Raw genomic sequence first — 18,304 nt, 5'->3', positions numbered from 1 at the left:
ACCAAGGGGGACCTCAATGCTCTCTGCAAACACCTGAGAGGAGTTTGTAGCCAGGTAGGGGTCGGTCGATTCTCGCAGGCAAATAGCAATAGGACAAGACACAGTCTGAAACTGCTCCAGGGGATGTTCTAGGTTGGACATGAGGAAGAATTTCTTCACAGGAAGGATGATTAGACATCGGAATGGGTTGCCGTGGGAGGTGACGGAGTCACCATTCCCGGAGGCGTCTTTAAGGAAAGACGACGTGGCACTCGGTGCCGTGGTCTAGCAGACAAGGTGCTCGGTCAGGGGCTGGAGCCCATGACCCCAGAGGTCTTTTCCAACCCGACTGATTCTGTAAGTGCTTTTTACATCCACAAGCTGCCACCCTGGCGCTGCCAAGGCATCGGGTGTGAAGTCACACAGCGCTGCAGCTCGCCGGGACGGGCCCAGCGCGGTGCCCCCGGGCGGGAGCGCATTCCGCAGCGGGGCCCGGGCGGGCGGGCCCGGCGCCGCCGCGCCCCGCGGCAAGGGGCGGGGCCAGCCGCGCACGCGCGGGGCGGTGGCCGCGGTCACGCGGGGCGGGCGCACGCGCGGTGCGGACGCTCGCGCCGCCGTTCGCGCCGCCGTTCGCGGCGCGGCTCCATGGGGAGAACATGGCTCCCTTCCCCGAGGAGGTGGACGTGTTCTCCGCCCCGCACTGGCGCATGAAGCAGCTCGTGGGACTCTACTGCGACAAGGTAGCGGGCCCCGCGCCGCTGCCCCGGGGCGGGAGGGAGGGTTTGGGGAGTGCGTAGCTGTCAGCGCCCTGGCCCCGCCGGTAACTTCTGCCCTGCGCTGCCGAGGGGTTCCTGAGCGCCTCACGGGCTGCCGGTGCCGCTCCGCGGCCGCGCAGGGCTGAGGCTGCCCTGGCTGCCGTGCCGGGCCGGCCGGCAGGAGCCGTGTCCCGCTCGGAGGGGCGGTGGTGCCGCTCAGGGAACGCGCCCCCGCCCGGGCAGCCCGGCAGAGCCCCCCGGGCAGCCCGGCAGAGCCCCCCGGGCCCGGCAGAGCCCCCCGGGCAGCCCGGCAGAGCCCCCCGGGCCCGGCAGAGCCCCCCGGGCCCGGCAGAGCCCCCCGGGCCCGGCAGAGCCCCCCGGGCAGCCCGGCAGAGCCCCCCGGGCCCGGCAGAGCCCCCCGGGCAGCCCGGCAGAGCCCCCCGGGCAGCCCGGCAGAGCCCCCCGGGCCCGGCAGAGCCCCCCGGGCAGCCCGGCAGAGCCCCCCGGGCAGCCCGGCAGAGCCCCCCGGGCAGCCCGGCAGAGCCCCCCGGGCCCGGCAGAGCCCCCCGGGCAGCCCGGCAGAGCCCCCCGGGCCCGGCAGAGCCCCCCGGGCAGCCCGGCAGAGCCCCCCGGGCAGCCCGGCAGAGCCCCCCGGGCAGCCCGGCAGAGCCCCCCGGGCCCGGCAGAGCCCCCCGGGCCCGGCAGAGCCCCCCGGGCCCGGCAGAGCCCCCCGGGCAGCCCGGCAGAGCCCCCCGGGCAGCCCGGCAGAGCCCCCCGGGCCCGGCAGAGCCCCCCGGGCCCGGCAGAGCCCCCCGGGCCCGGCAGAGCCCCCCGGCCCGGCGCTCCCGCCCGGGCAGCGCGGCCCGGCAGCGTTTGCCAGGCAGGCAGGGCGCGGGACTGTGCTTGCGGGTCTGTGCGCAGCCTTCTGCTGGTGAGTGGCGTAAAGGTACCCTAGGTACGTTCTTTTATTTTAAATATATGTAATTTTGGTCATGGACAAAAGTAATTTTTATTCTTGCATCACGGTAGTTAAATAATCAAGGCTGATGTGTCACCTGAAAGACAAACTTCCCTGTAGCAGCTTTGAGTGTTGTAGGAGGGTTTTGGGCGAATACTTCACAGCCAGCACTCCTACTGCAAGAAGTTTTGCCTCCCATCTCCGGGCATAAATGGCTGTTTGGAGAAGCCAGATTGGCTACAGACATTTAAAAGAGCGGTGCAGTTGCATGAGAGGCAGTTACCATAGTTTACTGCTGCCAGCAGCATGGGGGAGTTCATGCTTCCCTGTTTCCACATGGCACCTTGCACTGCTCTGGGATTCACCAGATCCTTTGGTGTGCCTCTTCCATTTGATAATAGGTTAAAGAAAACCTAGAGCTGTTTTTTGCAGGATTTGCTAACTGGACATAGAGTCTAGGAGGAGCAGAAGCGATGTCCTTATATAGTTTCCTTCACTTTGCTTTTTATTTGAGAGTATATTTGCAATCAACTGAATCTGCGGCAGCAGAAAAAATTGTGGTATCATAACAGAGTGGATTTTATTTGAATGGAAACAAACACCCCCACTGACTTCTGGTAGCTGTTTCAGTGTGTTGTTGACAGTAGCTGAACAGGTTTCATTTAAACATCCAGATCTTGTAGTCACTTAGGTTTTGTTCCTAGAGAGGCATTTTTATCACTTTTATTGAGCCTCCCACAAAGTTTTGACCCAAGTTTACCATGCCTACTAAAACTTCCTGGGGAGCAATTACTGGTTTTCCTGAATATTGAAAAATTTGATAAAACTATTTGTAATGTTCATAACCTTTCATTTTATAAAAGTTTTTATACAGGAATTTTCTTGCTCCCTTTTTCTTTTGAATAAGAGCAAGCCTGAATGAATGTCACTTTTTTTGAAAAGTGTTCAGTTTTACGTCCTTTAACCCTGTTGCAGAAGTTGAGGTGTGTGCCTTGACTGTGAGTTTTTATAATGCCAGCTTTGCACCAGAAAAACTTCCAGTTTTTGAATTTCCTTCTTGTGTGATTGTGATGCTGCAATTAGGTAAGTCTGTAGTTCTGCTTACATGGCAGGTGTAATCTCTAAAGCCATGCTCTGGATAAGTTTAGTTTGACCTTGAGGGTTCTTTAATGTTGTGAATTACATATTATCTGTGTTCATTGGGTTCTCTGCACACTGTCATATAGTTGCTGCTTGTGTCTGAATGAAGTAAATTCCACAGAATATTAATAAGGGTGACATGGGGTCATCCATCTTTGCTTCTCAGGAGAACAATTACATTGTTTCCAATGGATAAAGTACATAGGAACTTAAATAATCCTTTAGGACAGAGATACACAGTTTATTTTGTTCTTCCAGGACTTCATGTGAGACAGAACAGTTAAATTGGAATTTAAGCTGTTTAGTGCTTTAGCTACGCTTTTAGCTGTTGCTAGTGAAGATCTCCCTGTCCCTTGCTGCATTCTTAAATGGCATTTTTACCTGTGTTGCATACACTGCCCTGGACTTGGATAATATGAGTAATTAGAATTATGTTTAATAAGGAGATCCACACTGTTGCCAAATCTGTCTCCTACTCTAGTGAGAAGAAAATTCGTTAAGTGTTGTGAGGATGTCCCCCCTGTAGGTAGTGGAGTGCTACAGCAGACAGTCTGTATAACTGAAATGCTTGTCCTAATGCCTTACGTCATCTTTGCTACAAATAGAGCAGATTCTGTTTTCCCATCTCTAGTGAACCGTTCTTAGTTTGCAGAAAGATCTTGTGCCGATTTGCAATTGTGGCTGTGTCCTCCATCTTAGTTATGTTCTCTGGCTTCAGCAAACAGATTCATTCTGCTTCATCACGTGGGTCACGCTTGCTGTACTTCAGTGTACTTGTTGCTTTTGTTAGAGCTAAGCTGCCATTCTCTAACAGTTTAAACCATCTGACTGATGCTGTTATGTTTGCCTGCCTCTCTTGCTCCCATCAGTGCTTGAGGTGACTCAGGCTCCAAACTGGCAGAAAACATTTTTTATTGTGAAGCAGAGTAGGTTTTCTGTTGGTGTAGTGCTGCCAGCAAGCACCGGTCAGATTGGTACTGAAGCCAGTGGGAGGCAGAGAGTGGGACTGTGACAGCCAGCAACTAGATTGACTGAAGCTACTGTGAAACCTCAGCCTAATTATGTCTGTGTTTTCCTGAAATCTTGTGCAGAACGGGACAGCACTGGTGTTGAGTAGAGCAGATATGTTGTTCTGCAGTTCTTTTTTTAACAGCAGCATACCTGCTTTGTGCTTCTCTGAGGTCTGATGCACAAATTCCCTTTAATTTTTGTCATTAGATTCCTATCCTGTATGGAGCACTATGCACTCATGCAAGTCAGCAAGCTAATGTCCAGTGAGGCAGTTTCTGTTGTCACATTATGATCTTATGTTTTCTGCACTCGAGAATGTGCCACTTGTGTGATACCAGCTTTCCTAGCTGTGTCTGAAAGTATTGTAGCTGTCATAAATGAAACAACACAGATTTCTGCTGATAATGAAGATCCCATTTTGGTTTGGCTGGAGACTGGTAGCTTGGGCTTGAGAGCACTCTTTGCAAGTGTTTGAGCTATGCTGGGATTTTCCTGCAGACTCAGTTACTTTGCTGTAAGGCAAAACAATACCAAAAACATTAGAGAGATCACCATCTATAACATATATCATTCTCCTTTTAAGTAGTTTGGTTATCAAAAGGAAGTCGGATTCTGTTTTCTAAACAAATCTGTACTGGCCAATTGTTACTTCTTATAGCTTCAAAATTGGGACTACTCAAGTAGCAGACCCTGGTCTGTGTACAGACTGCAATTACATTTTGGCTAGGCCTTCCTCAGAAACAAGCCAGGTCTTCCAGTATGGGATTTCAAACTTCCTACTCGCTTGTGGAGTTACTACAGCCAAAGCATGTTTTCAGATCTTTGTGTTACAGAATTGCCCAGCAAGTTTAGGGTGCTTTAAGAGTAGGAAAAATGGTTGCACTCTTAAATGCTGTAATGAAGATATCGGAATTTGCTTGTTGTCATGTCCTGTTGTCTGCCTCTCAAAACGAGTGTGAGACTTCCTACTGTGACTGAGTGGATGTAATAACTGGCTGCTGCTGGAAGGGTTAATTGCTGATGATATCCTTTATGCTTCTCTGGCCACTTGACGAGCAGCTAGTTCATCTAGGGAACTGAAGCGGAAGGTGATTCAGTAAAACTGGCTCACCAAGAGGTCGAACAAGCTCCAGAACCAGATTATCAGTATGGGAGGGAGCAGGATGAACCATGGCAAGAGGGAACAGCTGCTTTAATAGCTCAGCTTTATTGTGAAACCTTTGGGTGTTTGAGCAGAAGCATCTAAGGTCCTCCTTTTGTTTGCCTGACTTCAGTCTCCTGTGATCTCATCTTTCTACAAAAGATCTCTGCAGTTATTTCTCATGGTTCAGTAATTACTTTGGCTAGTTCTTCCTGGAAATTTGGATCAGTTTTGTCATATTCTGGTGACTTGAATGCATTGAACTTGGATAAATACTTAATTAGTATTTTTCTTTTCTAATCCATGCTTCTGACTCTTCGCTAAAAATTAATTGCAGTAAATATTTTTCCTAGTTATTTTTATGCCGATTTCAGCAAAAAAGACATTAAGTTTTTCTGTTGTAACCTGCCTTTCCTATTAAGTAGTTGATTTAAAGTATTGCTTTCCTTCTCTTATAGAATCTGTGTTCTTTGTCCTTGTAATTTGAAGTCTAAATGCTGTTCTGTTCAAGTTACATTCCCTTACCTTTGGCTTCTGCTGCATATAATTAAATGTTTTCATATGTTAAATTTGTGATTTTCATATGTCATCTGTAGTATGATGGATCATTTAGGAGTGAAAAATACTCTGAATGGAGTGGATTTGGCATTGTAAAGCACTGGACAGGGCATTATATGACTACATCAAGATCATACTTTTTCTGGTAGATTTCTTTTTCAGATTCTGAAATCCGAAAAAATGGACTAACTTACTTATGACTTTACTGTTTCAAAGTGAAATGTTTTTTCTTTGATGCCCTTGAGAGCAGAAAATGAATATTCCAAGAAAATAAGTGTATCTGGGTTTCTAATAATAATAATAATAATGATAAAAAAATCCAGGAACTGTAATTAGTGTGTATCTGTGTTAGGTTTTGTGCAGCTATCCTAGAATATGCTTTAACTGATTAAATACTTCAAGATGTAATTCTTGAGACTTGGTTTTTTGCTTTTGCAGTTAGTGCCCAAGATGGATTAAGCTGGAGTAGTGAACTTTTCCAGTGTCCACCTTTGTGTTAGGAACTTGTAGTCAGATTGATGCAGAAGTGCAAAGACATTTTTGCTCTGGTTCTGTTTTGTGAGTTACTGTAGTGGGAGATTTCACTCCTGGGGCTTCAGGTATGATCTTGCAGAAGGCCAGAATACCAGGTCTTAGTAGGAATCTGTACTCTTGAGAGTATAAAACAGGAGAAGTCTTCCATGGCATGTAGAATAGTGTGACACAGATAAATAACAGCATAGTTGCAAATGTTCATCATTATTTCATTCACGGCCCTTGTAGCTCAATATTTAGTAGCTTTTTAATTGGTTTTAATTTTTTTTTATTCTTTTTCGTTCTTCTCTACAGACCTGGTGACAGGCTTTGTTCTTCCAGCTTCTGCCTGTGGCAATCACATGGTGAAGAAGGCTTAGCTGATTTTATCAGTGCATCTTGAGCTGTGCTTTGTACTGTGAACCCCAGGAGGATCTGATTAGTAGTAATTGCATCACTGAAAATCTTGGTTGAGATAGTTCCATGTTGTTATTCATACTTAATTGTGAAATGCTCTTCATGATTCAAAACCTGATCTATAGGTGTTCATTAGACAAAATTGACTGTGGATATAGTACAAGACAGTGATATGGAAGAAACCAATAAAAATGAAAATACAGGAGGTTCTTTTCACTGTTCTTTTATGTTTGGCATTTATCAGCTTGATTTTAGCCTTTGAAAATAGAATATGAGGTTTTACCTTCCCGGTTGCCAGTGTTCTTTGAAAACAAAATAATTCTGTAATTTTGTGTGCTGGAATCTTCTATGCTGTTTGTTGGTTGGTTTTGGTTTGTGAGGTTTTACTTGCTTTTTTTTTTTTTTTTTTTTTTTTTTTTTGAGTGGTTGTGTTTTTTAGAAAGCAATTTCAAGACTTTAGTGATGCTGCAAAACAGCTTGAAGATTACACAGGGGGTTGCATTGAGAAGACAACATCAGAATTCCTTGTTGAGTTCTGCCACATTCTGGCCTTCCTGCTTAACCAATTGCTATTATTTTGGGTCAGCCCATTGCCAAGAAAAGTGCCCAGGGTGGAAAACTGATTTCTCCCCTGATTTAACGCTTCATACACATAAAAAGGTGGGAGTGTGAAGCAGTTTAGCTAATTCTTTTACTGTTCACCTCATACACCTTTGGCTGTTTGGAGAGCAAGCCAAGGAGAGGTAACACTGAGGACATTCTCCTGGCTAGGCTACCTCAGCACCTGAGTTCTTCCTTGGGGATGGTATCAACTGAACTTCTTGGGGATTCCTAAGAAATCACTGGGTGTTACTAGTGCTCCAGCCAGGTGAAAAATGAACCCACTAAAAGGCAGAGCTCCTCCCTGGATTAGTACACTAGATGGGTTCATCTTGTAGCTGCATGATTGCTAGCACATATTCCAGGGAAGCAGCAGGGATGTGCAGTTATAGGCCGGGCTGCTCCTTTGGTGTGTTTCCTCCTCCGTACCCATGCCCTTATTTCCAGCAGATTCAGTAAAACATGAAACTGCATGCTCTTGCTGTTGACACAGGCACACCTTGTTATGGTTTTTGTTCCTCCATTTTCTTGTGCCTGAACTTGAGATAAATACCTCTGCAGAGTCCAGGTTTGTCCTTTGAATTTCAGTGCTACTGCATATGCAGAGTGCTAATACCTAAGAATGTAACAGTGAAAAGCCTGCTCCTTTTTTCTCCTGGTGCTGTTCTATTCTAAGAATCAGTTGGTTTTTTTCATAGGATTGTAGAATAGGATAATAGAATATTCTAAGTTGGAAGGGACCCATCAGGGTCATTGAATCCAATTCCTGGCCGTGTGCAAGAATCCCAGCTCCAAGAGTCACACCATGTGCCTGACAGCATTGTCCAAAAAGTTCTTGAACTCTGTGAAGTTTGGTGTAGTGACCACTTCCTTGTGAAGCCTGTTCCAGTTCCCAGCTATCTCGTGGGTGAAAAACTTTCCTGATATTTATCCTGATATCTTTTTTCTTTTAATCAGAATGGTCTTCCAGCTCCATAATGAAAAATATTTTACTGTTTTTAAAATTAGTTTTAAATCTAATGAGTTAACTAGTAGTAGAAGTCTAGTTGGCACTGATTATCAGGAATAATACGTCTTTTATTTCATATCCTGTGGCTATCACATTGTCTTAATGTGGTTATACAAGGAAAACAGAATATAGAGAAATGACCTGTCAAAAATGTAACTCAGGATGACACATGAAAAAGAACAATAATTGATCAAGAAGAACAGGAAGAAAAAAAAAGTCTTCAATTTTTTTAGATTCCAGGCTGAATTTTTAAGGTTAATGGTTGTTCAGAATTCATATGCTGATAGGGAAAACCTTCTTTTGAAGTTAAGCGGCTTGTGAATTTATAGCTACATTAAACTTTTTAACCTTGAGAAATGATTCCATTTTAAATTTGTGAAATCTGTAGGAAGAGCGGAAAAATAAAATTTTTTTGTTTATTTTCTCCTTCCTCAAATTTTTGTAGTTTTCCAGCTTGTAGTTGGGAATAGAGATACTTGTAACTAGGAACGCTGGCATGCAGCATAGACTTCGCTTACTGCTGTGCTAGTCTGATAAGAGCAGCATACTTTTCCTTTGCTGCTTTCTACCTGTTGGTTCAGAGTATGTATGGAAGGAAGAAGCAAACATTTTTCACTCCTTAAATGTATTTTTGGCATAGTTAATAGGAAAAAAACTGTTTCAGTTTACTCACTGTAAACTAACATTGTTGGAAAATTAATTTCCTTCTTCTAAGAAGGCATTTTTTCCATATTACCCATGTATAAAACACTTCCAGAAACCGAGTTAAATACTGTGTTTTGTTTGGTTATTTCATTAGCAGTTTTGAGCTTCCTTATTTATTCACAACATTTTGGATAGAAATGTCTAGGTCTTCATCAGATAGAAAGTTTCATTTTTTTAATGAAAGCACAAAAGCCATGAGGGAGATGCAAGAGTTGAGTGTAGAGTTATTTCAGCTGAATGTCATGAACATGAAGCACTGTCTAAGAGCAATTGCTGTTAATATTGCCATTGCTGGTGTCTTGTTCTTAAGGCACAAAATTTAAATTGTGTGTTTTAGGAAGGAAAGATGTGTATTTGCTACGAGTCCATACATTCATCTTGACCTTGTTAATGACTCTGTTATAGTCCAATAATGAGGACACTCACCTAAAACTGCTATACTTGTCTGAGCTACAAAGATTGCATTATTTATTTTCTTTTAATAAAAGTTTAATAAGTGAATTTAAAAGCTCCGGGCAGCTTCTAGATGATGCCTACATCAGCCCTAAGTCTCTGAAGTTCGTTCAAACAGATGCTGCAATACAAAGGACTGACTGTTGTTTGGGCAGTTGCTCAGGCTGGTCAGATTATTAATAATTCTTAAATTTCAGGAGCCACTGATACTGTTGCTCTTGTGGTACTGCTCCTCAATTAGAATTTGCATTCCAAACACAAAACCAGTTGTGCTGTAGTGTATGGCTGTTTAAATGTAGTATCTTCAGAAGCCCAGAAAGCTCCCAAGTTTCTTGAACACTGGTGGCTGTGGTTTAGTGTGATGTACTTTAAGCCTGTTTAAGGTTCTCACATGTGCTGTGCTTTATATTTTTGATGAAAAATCCATTATACAGTCTATTTCCCCCTCCTTGCCATTCTCTCTTTGAATTTGATGGTGTGTGATTTTTTCTTCTTGCACTACTAAACTCTTGCACTAGTTTTCCTTATTAGAGCTGGTGAAAAGTGGACCTAGAAATGGAGTAGCTGCTGTCTGTTAACAGTCTTGGTCCCCCATCATGAGACTTCATCAGTCCTGGTAATGAAATTACAGGCCTGACCGAGTGACTTTGTTGCTAGGCTACCTGTCCTCTGAAAAGCCAGTTGTTCTCAGCTTTGACTGACTTTTTTAATACAGTGATTTCTGATTCAAGTTTAGTTACTAAACTTCAATATCCTCTCCATGAATATACAAGTACTTCATGTTACAGTGGCTTCTATAACAATCCATTTCTAATGGACATTCTTAAATTGCATGCACAATGAGATTATTCATTTATTCCAGATTTATGGATGACAATAGGTAGAGTCAACAGAACATTTTGATTCTTGAAAAGGCTTTGAGTCAAGATGACGAGAAGGTGCTAGTTTTTTATCAGAACCAATTTCATTATTTATTTTAAAAGCCAACAGCAGAATACATTGGATTTGTGGAACCTTCCTGTTACCCACTTCAGCAGGCTTGTTTTACATTTTTTAAGTCAATCAAAATGCTAAGCATTTGGGAGCACATGGGATTCTTGGAGGGAAAAGGGTCTTTGGGGTCACTTTGTGGATCCTTATGGGTAGTATCAAAACTGTCCTTAATCGAAGGAAATGCCACCTGAAACCACAGTTAGTATTGAGATGTGACTCGCAGGTGCTGGGAGGTGAGGAGGCTGTCCTGAGGAACTGCCTGTGTGCCCCTTGCCCCTGTGCTGGCTCAGGCTTCTGCTTTTCAGTGTGGAAAGTCAAGCCTTCACTTTCACAGTCCCACTCTCTGCCTCCTGCTGGCTTCAGTAGTGCCACTGCTCCTAGTGCTGCATTCTCTGGCCATAGTATGGGATTTAAATGGCCATTGAAGCCAAGATTTCCCCCCCCATTAGGAATACAGAACAACATATGCTTCAAATCCTAACAGTGTGTTACGGACATCAATGTTTTCTGACTTCTATCTGTAGTTAGTCTAAAGTGTATTGGAAAAAAAAAAAGAAAAAAATGCCTCTTAAACCTCGCCGTGTTTTCTCTCTCTTCTGGGGCTAAGTAACTTTGTCTTTCCATAGTGAGAGTCATTTTGCTCATATGTACAGCATGTAATGTACAGTATGCACAGCTGACTTGGAGTTGCATAAGGATTTGGCAGGTGTCCAACATGTTTCAGTTGCATTTTGCTGGTGGCTGCCAGGAAGTGGCAATGCAATGTCACAATGAGTAAGTACATTTTTAATGAAAAAAAGTTTTGCATATCTCAGTTTGTAGTTGTTTTTGATGTAAGTATGTCTCAGATTCCCATTTCTTGTAAAACTCTTAGATTCCAGAGTCTTTGTAGCTAAGCCACTTTTGAAGTGGCATTAGCTTGTTCTCTGAATTGGAGTCTACTTTTAGAGTGCTTGGTCTTCTATATTGCTGTAGGCTATGATTCTTGAAGCTGCACATGGAATAAAGCATAGGAATGGAAAAGACTCTGGTTTTCTATGCTCACCAAAGGAAAATGCAGTTTTAAAATGTATTGTTGCTGATGATGACTGTACATATGTAAAAATGGCAATACTGTATTGCCTAGAATTTTGATCTGTCTTGATTTGTTTGGTTTTGCTCCATTGGAAACCTTCTCCAACAGATAACGTAGTTTGTATTCACTGGTAGGACTCAATATTCCTTGTGGATAATATGTCCCTAAGGATGGGCTCAGGGGTCTATGTTAGTGGCTTTTTGGTATGGGCAAAAATGTGGATTGAGAAAGGTCCTGTCAGTAATCTGCCGGGCTGGGGAGATTGCATTGGCTTCCGCCAGGAAATCTTTCTGCATTTGTTTACTTCAGTGTTTCACAAGGTTTAGTTTATGTTGCTTAAATGCAACTTTGATTTTAATGGCTTCATTTTATGTTAAAAACTGAAAGTGTTTACCTTTTATAAGTAAGGGGAGCAATGAATTCCTTGGAGCTGATACCTATTCTAAAGATTTAACTTGAGATTGACATGATTTTAATTGTTTTTTTATGAACTTTACTTTTTCCTAGCTTTCCAAGACCAACTTCTCCAACAACAATGATTTTCGGGCTCTGCTGCAATCTCTTTATGCTACATTCAAGGAATTTAAAATGCACGAACAGATTGAAAATGAGTGTATCATTGGTTTGCTTCAGCAGCGTAGCCGGACAGTGTACAATGTGCACTCAGACAACAAACTCTCCGAGATGCTTAGCCTTTTTGAGAAAGGGCTAAAGAATGTAAAGGTAAGTAGACTATGAGATATTTGTGACCTGAGGAAAACATGCTGTGATTACGTACTAGTTTGCCTTGGCTCTTCTTCATATTCTTTATGAATGAAACTAAGGAGGAAGAAGAAGCTTCTATGTTTTTTTGATACTTTCTAGTTCAAAACACAAATTGTTTTGCCATTCACCACAATTACTAAGTTTTAAGTAAAAAGTCTTTTCGGAGATGTGTTTTGTGACAGACAGTCTTCACTGTATAATTTGAGGTGTTTTGGAGGGGTAGCAGCTGATGGCTTAATCTTGTCTCTGTAATAGTCAAGGTTTCTTGATGTTGTAGAAGCTTGAAAAGAAAAGCAACATTTACAGTAAGAGTTAGGAGGAACTTCAGTATGTTGCAATTACTGGGCAGATTTCAGAACCAGCTTCTTATTAGTGACTCAGAGAGTAATCTAACAAATTCATACATGAGGTTGGATGAACTTGAATGTTTACAAGTCAGTTACATCTTTATTTAAGAGTTCTTTCAATTTCCAAAGTAAAAATCTGTACAGCAAGTCTGACTGTAAATTTTGATTATAATTTTAGAATGACTACGGTAAAATGTATTCAGTTAAAAGATTAAGTAGGCCTTTTTTATCCTAGAGTGCTTTATATACAAACCATGCAAATACTTAAATTAGTCTGCTACTGCTTTGAACTTTGTGTGAGATTGTAGATTGGCAGATTTCAGTCTTTGCTCCAAAGTAAAAAAGGGGTTAGAGAAATGAATTCATATGTGCTAAAACAATAAATTTGGCTCAGGCAGGAAGAGAATTCTTTGCTTTGCCTGTTAACAGGCCAGTACACAGTGTCAGCGTCATTAAGTAAAAACATTCTTCCCATGAAATAGAGCAAACCTGCTGCATGTATCAGGAGGGCATAATGGGCTTTCCTTTGAACCACTGCTTTATTGGAGAGTTCAATCCTTGGATGACTGGATGAGATTGGGTAACCATTAAGTCTTTGCTTTCTTCTCAGAATGAATATGAACAGCTAAACTATGCGAAACAGCTGAAGGAGAGATTGGAAGCCTTTACCAGGGATTTCCTTCCTCATATGAAAGAGGAAGAGGAGGTAGGTACAGATTTTCTTCCAGTGTGATGAAGATCTTCCTTGGGGTCTGAAATTACTGAATAGGGCAAATGACTTAGAGGTTCATTTTTTTTTCAGTTCTCTGTTTTTATTGCTGTGCTAATTTTCCTTCAGGACTGTGGTGTCATTGTTTAGTACTCTGGAAAGTGACATATTCTGAAACTGAGTATATAGGAAGTTTATGCTGAAATTCTAGTTCTTGAAAAAACTGATAACAGAAGTCCATTTGGACTAGGATTGTTTGCAGTAAGTAGTTTAAATGGATATGTAGCAAAACTTAAATGAGAAAAGAGACGTCCTATAAGCCAGTGCTTCATGACTCAAACTGACACTCCCAACAGCTTCTGACCTATATTTGAAACATAGACTAGTACTGCCAGTCTGATGATTTATGGGTATCCAAAACTGGGAAGCATCTTCTCAAGTCTCTGTCCATGGGAAGTCTTTTCTCATGATTTTCTTCCTTGCTACTTGCCTTCTGTGTGAGTATCTTGATAAATTATATGGATTAAGCAACTTCAATCCCTTCCTTATTCTGTTGGGGAAAACAATTTAAACAGCTTGCCTGATACTGTACTATGTTCTGTTAGAAAGCAGGGTGTTACAATTTAAAGCTTCCATGGTCCTGTCCTTAGGTTCACTTAATGCTTTACTTTGAGAGAATTTGAAACAGGAAATTCTGTGTTGGTAGGTCTATTGACTATTTCTGTCGGCACCAGATTTTTTTCCCCGCTTTTTCCTTTGTGTTAGGTTTTTCAGCCAATGTTGATGGAATACTTCACTTATGAAGAGCTGAAAGATATTAAGAAGAAAGTAATTGCACAGCACTGCTCACAGAAAGAGGCTGCAGAATTCAGAGGTCTCAGTAAGTGGAATCAAGCAGAAGAGCTTCAGAAGGTCTTTAAGTATTCTGTGGATGAGAAGGCAGATCAAGGTATAGTATCTAGTTAAAGTAACTTTCAAAATGCAGGTTTTTTCTAAAAAACCACACCTGCTGATGTAACTAGTAATGTACGGGCAGAAAGAGTAGTTCTTATAAAATGGGCGTATCTGCAAACCAGTTTTGAAACTTCAGATACTTAATTGTTTGATATAGGCGTCTTGGCAGGTTGTAATGTAGATAGTGCTTCACTGTTTACCTGTTCTCAACGGTCTTCTTCTCCCTTCCCTCCCATGTTAATATTTGATACAATAAACAGATGGAAAATGTAATTAGCTTCTAATTTCATGTTTCCATTAAAATTATATTTTCTATTTGCAGACTGCATTTCATTCTTGGTTTTTAGGTCAGCTTTGTAAGCTTTTTGTGTTGATGTTTTAATAACAGAATAGTTGTCAAAGTGACAATATTTCAAATTAAAAGCATTCACCTTTCCAACTCCTCTACCTAACTTTCCTGGGCCTCTCAGGAATGAGAAAGGACCTGTGAGTAATGCAAGTGAATGAATCTGTGCAGCATGTGAATAAGTCAGAGGAAGTGTGTGTTCTGAAAGTGGATACTTAATTTGCATTTATCTCCAACTACCTTTTCTGGTGAAACTTAGAATAAATAACTGCTAAAGTAGACTTCAGGCTCATTTTATCACTGCTGAATCAGCCTGTTGTCAATATTTACAGTTTTCTCTCTTAACAAAAATAGAACTGATGCCCCCAAGGAAGGGGAGTGAATGTACCAAAAGTGTAATGCTGGTGTGAGTCTGATATGTAGAGTGAGCCTTGAAGGACTGAGTTTGTGACGTTGATAAGATGTACTGCTCTCATTAGAAAAACTTGACAAATTACTCTGTAACCAGATTTTTTTTTTATAAAACTTGACTTCTCTGAACTACTCAACTGGTCGTTTTCTGCCCTCCAGGTGAAGCCTTCAGAAAAGATCATGGTCCATTCTGTGAAATACTATTGAGTCTTAACAGATGAATGTGACAGACATAGTTTTGTGGCATTACTTGCTATTAAATCTAGCTGGAATAGCAGTTTTGGGACAATAGTAATTCTGTAATCATTGTATTTTAGACTTTGGGAGAGAAGAATATATGTTTTTCATTAGTTTTTAAGAAAAGGAAGAAAGTAAAATAATCTGCAGTCCTGTGCAGGCTTAATTGTATTTTCCTGCAAAATTCTCTGTAATGCAGCGACATGCCAGTTGTACAAATAAATACATTGATTCATCAAGTGAAACTGTATTTAATTATATTTTTTGAAGCAGCAATAGCTTGTCATGTGGTAAAGTTTACATTATGCTCATTTTTGAAGCTTTTTTGCAAAACAAAAATCTGATGCTTCTCTCTCTGTAAAAGTTCTAGGCACTCTAGAAGTAAAACTCCACTATTAGTAAAGCCTGCTATTTCAAAGGACTCCTGAAAACTCCTTTAGAAATACTTTTTAAATTTTTTTTTTCTGAAAAATTTCCTTGAAAAATCTCTTAAAACAGCCAAAGGCCTCAGCAACCAAAAGCTCTGAATTAATTATTTTATATAGTTTGCAGCTCTCTTTGCAGTATGGCGGTCAGGGAGAGCTGTTGGAAATAGTTCCTACTGCTGTCCATTGAAGTATTAATTACAATGGTCAAATTTTAGTCTCTCACATAGCACTTAGTATTATCTCATCTTAGTACTTAGTATTTATTACTTTACAGCCTGAATGGCTCATCACCATTCAGAAGTTAAAATTGTCAATGCTAGCAGCTAAAGCTAGAAATAAGATTCAAGACAGGTGCAAAGAGTTGAGCATGAACTTTTCTGTGTCCCAGTCAAGAGGCTGAGTGCTTCCAGCGAGAGTGGTCCCAGCTGGTAGGTTCTGCGTGCTAGTACTGTTTCCTGGGAATGTGGCAGACCAGGTTCAGATACCATCTGCAACAGAAGGCATTTTTCTTAAAGCATTTCATTTATAGCAGGTATGGCTTTCATCTTTCTGTGGTTGAGTAGCATTAATTTACTTTTTTTTTTTGAATTAATGAGCCAGATGAGAAAGTGGCAAACAAAAATCTGAGATGGTTTGTTGTTGTTCAAGGTGTTGTTACAATGAAAGCTTTTTAAAGCCAAACCAATACCTATCATTAACAGTTGTTAATATTTTTTCCGACACATTTTTGATTTTTCTAGTCAAAATGTGAGTTCCCCTGCTGTTATTAAAGCCGTGAGGCTGTGCTTCCCTTAACACAAGCTTTCTGTATTTCAGAAACCGAAGTAACAGGGCACACCACAAATATTACTAATCTCCCTCCTGAAGTAATGGTGACCATTTTCAGTTACCTTAACCCCCAAGAATTATGTCAGTGTAGTCAAGTAAGCACTGAATGGTCACAGTTGGCTAAAACTGGATCTCTGTGGAAACATCTTTACCCTGTTCGCTGGGCTAGAGGTAAGTTCCATTTAGCTCCTTTGAAAGCACATCAATTACCAGAAGTTTTGAGCCTGTAAAAAAGAGTGTTTTAGTATAGGCTGAGCCTGACAATTGAGCATGTGAGGTGTACCTTTCTGACAAGGATAGTGTCCTGAAACTTGATTGAATGTTAAAAAACCCCAAAACATACATCAGTCTTGTAGAATTAAGAAACTAGAATTTGTCTTGGTTGAAACTCCTGAGCACATTTTGTATCCAGTTTACCTAGTTTTACTGAGATAAAACACCTCTTTTTTTGCTTGTATGAATGCTAATAATATGTTCACTAATACAGCATTTACATTACTAAATAATTTAAGGAGTTTTGAATTATAAATGCTGATGTTACACTTATATCAGTAAAATTATTATGTTACTAAATAGAAATGATATGGGTAGCTGCAGAAAGGAAGTTCAAAATAAGTGGAGTTCTAATGTTTCCTCACTATCTAGTGAAGCTTCAAAGAAAACTGAATGAATGTTTAGTTTTAGTATTGATTCTTTAGGTGTATTACTTCAGTAATTTCTTCTGCAGTAAGTGTTTTTTTAAAACCTTTTCCCCCTCAAACTCTTCTGTTAATTAGAATTTCCTACTGAGAAGTGTGACCTTTGCAAAAGTACCTGTTCAAATGGACAAAATACTCTGTATTCCAATGAGGCCAGTTACAAGTCATCAGAGTGTATTTTTAGCCTTATGTCCTTATTTATGAGTATTAAAGACTCACTGGAGTATGGAACTGCAGGCTTCACAGTGCTGTCGTGACAGTTAAGTTCAGTAAAAGGAGAAAGTCTGTGCTGATTAATAAGTCTTTTGTATGCCTTTAAGATTTTAAGAGAAAAAGATGTGTTTATATAACTCAGCTTTAGAGATACATAAAAACTAAAGACTTCTTTATGGCTTCTAAAATTTGTACAAGGCATGGCTTCTTGGTCTGATTTTTTTTTGTTTGTTTGTTTGTTTGGGTAAATCTTCCTGAAAGCAGTAGTTTGGTTCCTGAATTTCCAAAGACTTAAGTAGAGCGGCTCCAAAATTCAAATTCTTAAATTTGCATTTGCAACATAATTCAGTGATAATTCAGTGCTGCTCACACACACAGCAAAAAAAAAAAGATAGTAGGCAACTGCTTAAAATGAGTGCCTCTAAACCTGGTTTGGCACAACAGGAAGCTGCTCTCATGTTTGTACTGCTACAGTTGTTTGTACAGAAGTCCTCTGTACAAACAACTGTACAGAAGCTGTACAGATGAGATTTGCTGTGGACAGCGTGGCAGCTTCTCAGATGAGATTTGCTGCCACAGGGTGGGGAAAAGAATTTTATTTTTATGTAGGCTTATTTAAATTTTTAACTTTTTTTTTTTCCCCTCCTAGTACACAGAAGGCCTCTGAGGCTTCTTGTGTAATATTGAGGTGGATTAAAGATAATGAGAAATGTTACCAAAACTTCATGGTTGACAATCAGTTAGGATTTCCTTGTCATTGTGTTATTCATGGAAGAAACACTGTTCTTTTAGCTATTACTCAACAGGCATTGCTCTTGCTTTAGGAAGAGTGGGGTTCCCCCCTGTAACATTGTTAAATAAGGTGGTTTGTTTTTCAGCATGTGATCAAGGGAGGCAGCAGAGCTGCTTATCCTGAGCCCAGCGTTCCGTATATCCATAAACTAGAAGTAAATTAACCTGTGCAGTAACCTTGTGGGGGAAGGGGTGCTCCACCAGCTAAAACAGTAGAGCTGTTGCTGATCTTCGTATTCATCCAGATGTTCTAAAAAATTGTGTTGATT

The 18,304-nt window shown here is 41.3% G+C and overlaps 1 protein-coding gene across 1 annotated transcript in view; it reads left to right on the top strand.

Annotated features, from left to right (window-relative positions):
• Positions 1-556: 556 nt before the first annotated feature.
• The window catches only part of FBXL5 (F-box and leucine rich repeat protein 5), a 32,503-nt gene continuing 14,755 nt past the window's right edge, over positions 557-18,304 (top strand). Inside the window, exons 1-5 of the mRNA XM_021554368.2 lie at positions 557-719; positions 11,815-12,030; positions 13,030-13,125; positions 13,894-14,077; positions 16,321-16,503. Of these exons, the coding sequence (XP_021410043.1) occupies positions 636-719; positions 11,815-12,030; positions 13,030-13,125; positions 13,894-14,077; positions 16,321-16,503 (763 nt within the window). The 5' untranslated portion in view covers positions 557-635. The remainder of the gene's footprint in view (positions 720-11,814; positions 12,031-13,029; positions 13,126-13,893; positions 14,078-16,320; positions 16,504-18,304) is intronic.

The sequence above is a fragment of the Lonchura striata genome, chromosome 4 (assembly GCF_046129695.1).
Source record: "Lonchura striata isolate bLonStr1 chromosome 4, bLonStr1.mat, whole genome shotgun sequence".
NCBI classification, from domain to species: Eukaryota; Metazoa; Chordata; class Aves; order Passeriformes; family Estrildidae; genus Lonchura; species Lonchura striata.
The sequence above is the reverse complement of the archived record's forward strand: the minus strand, read 5'-3'. Positions and strand labels throughout refer to the sequence as shown.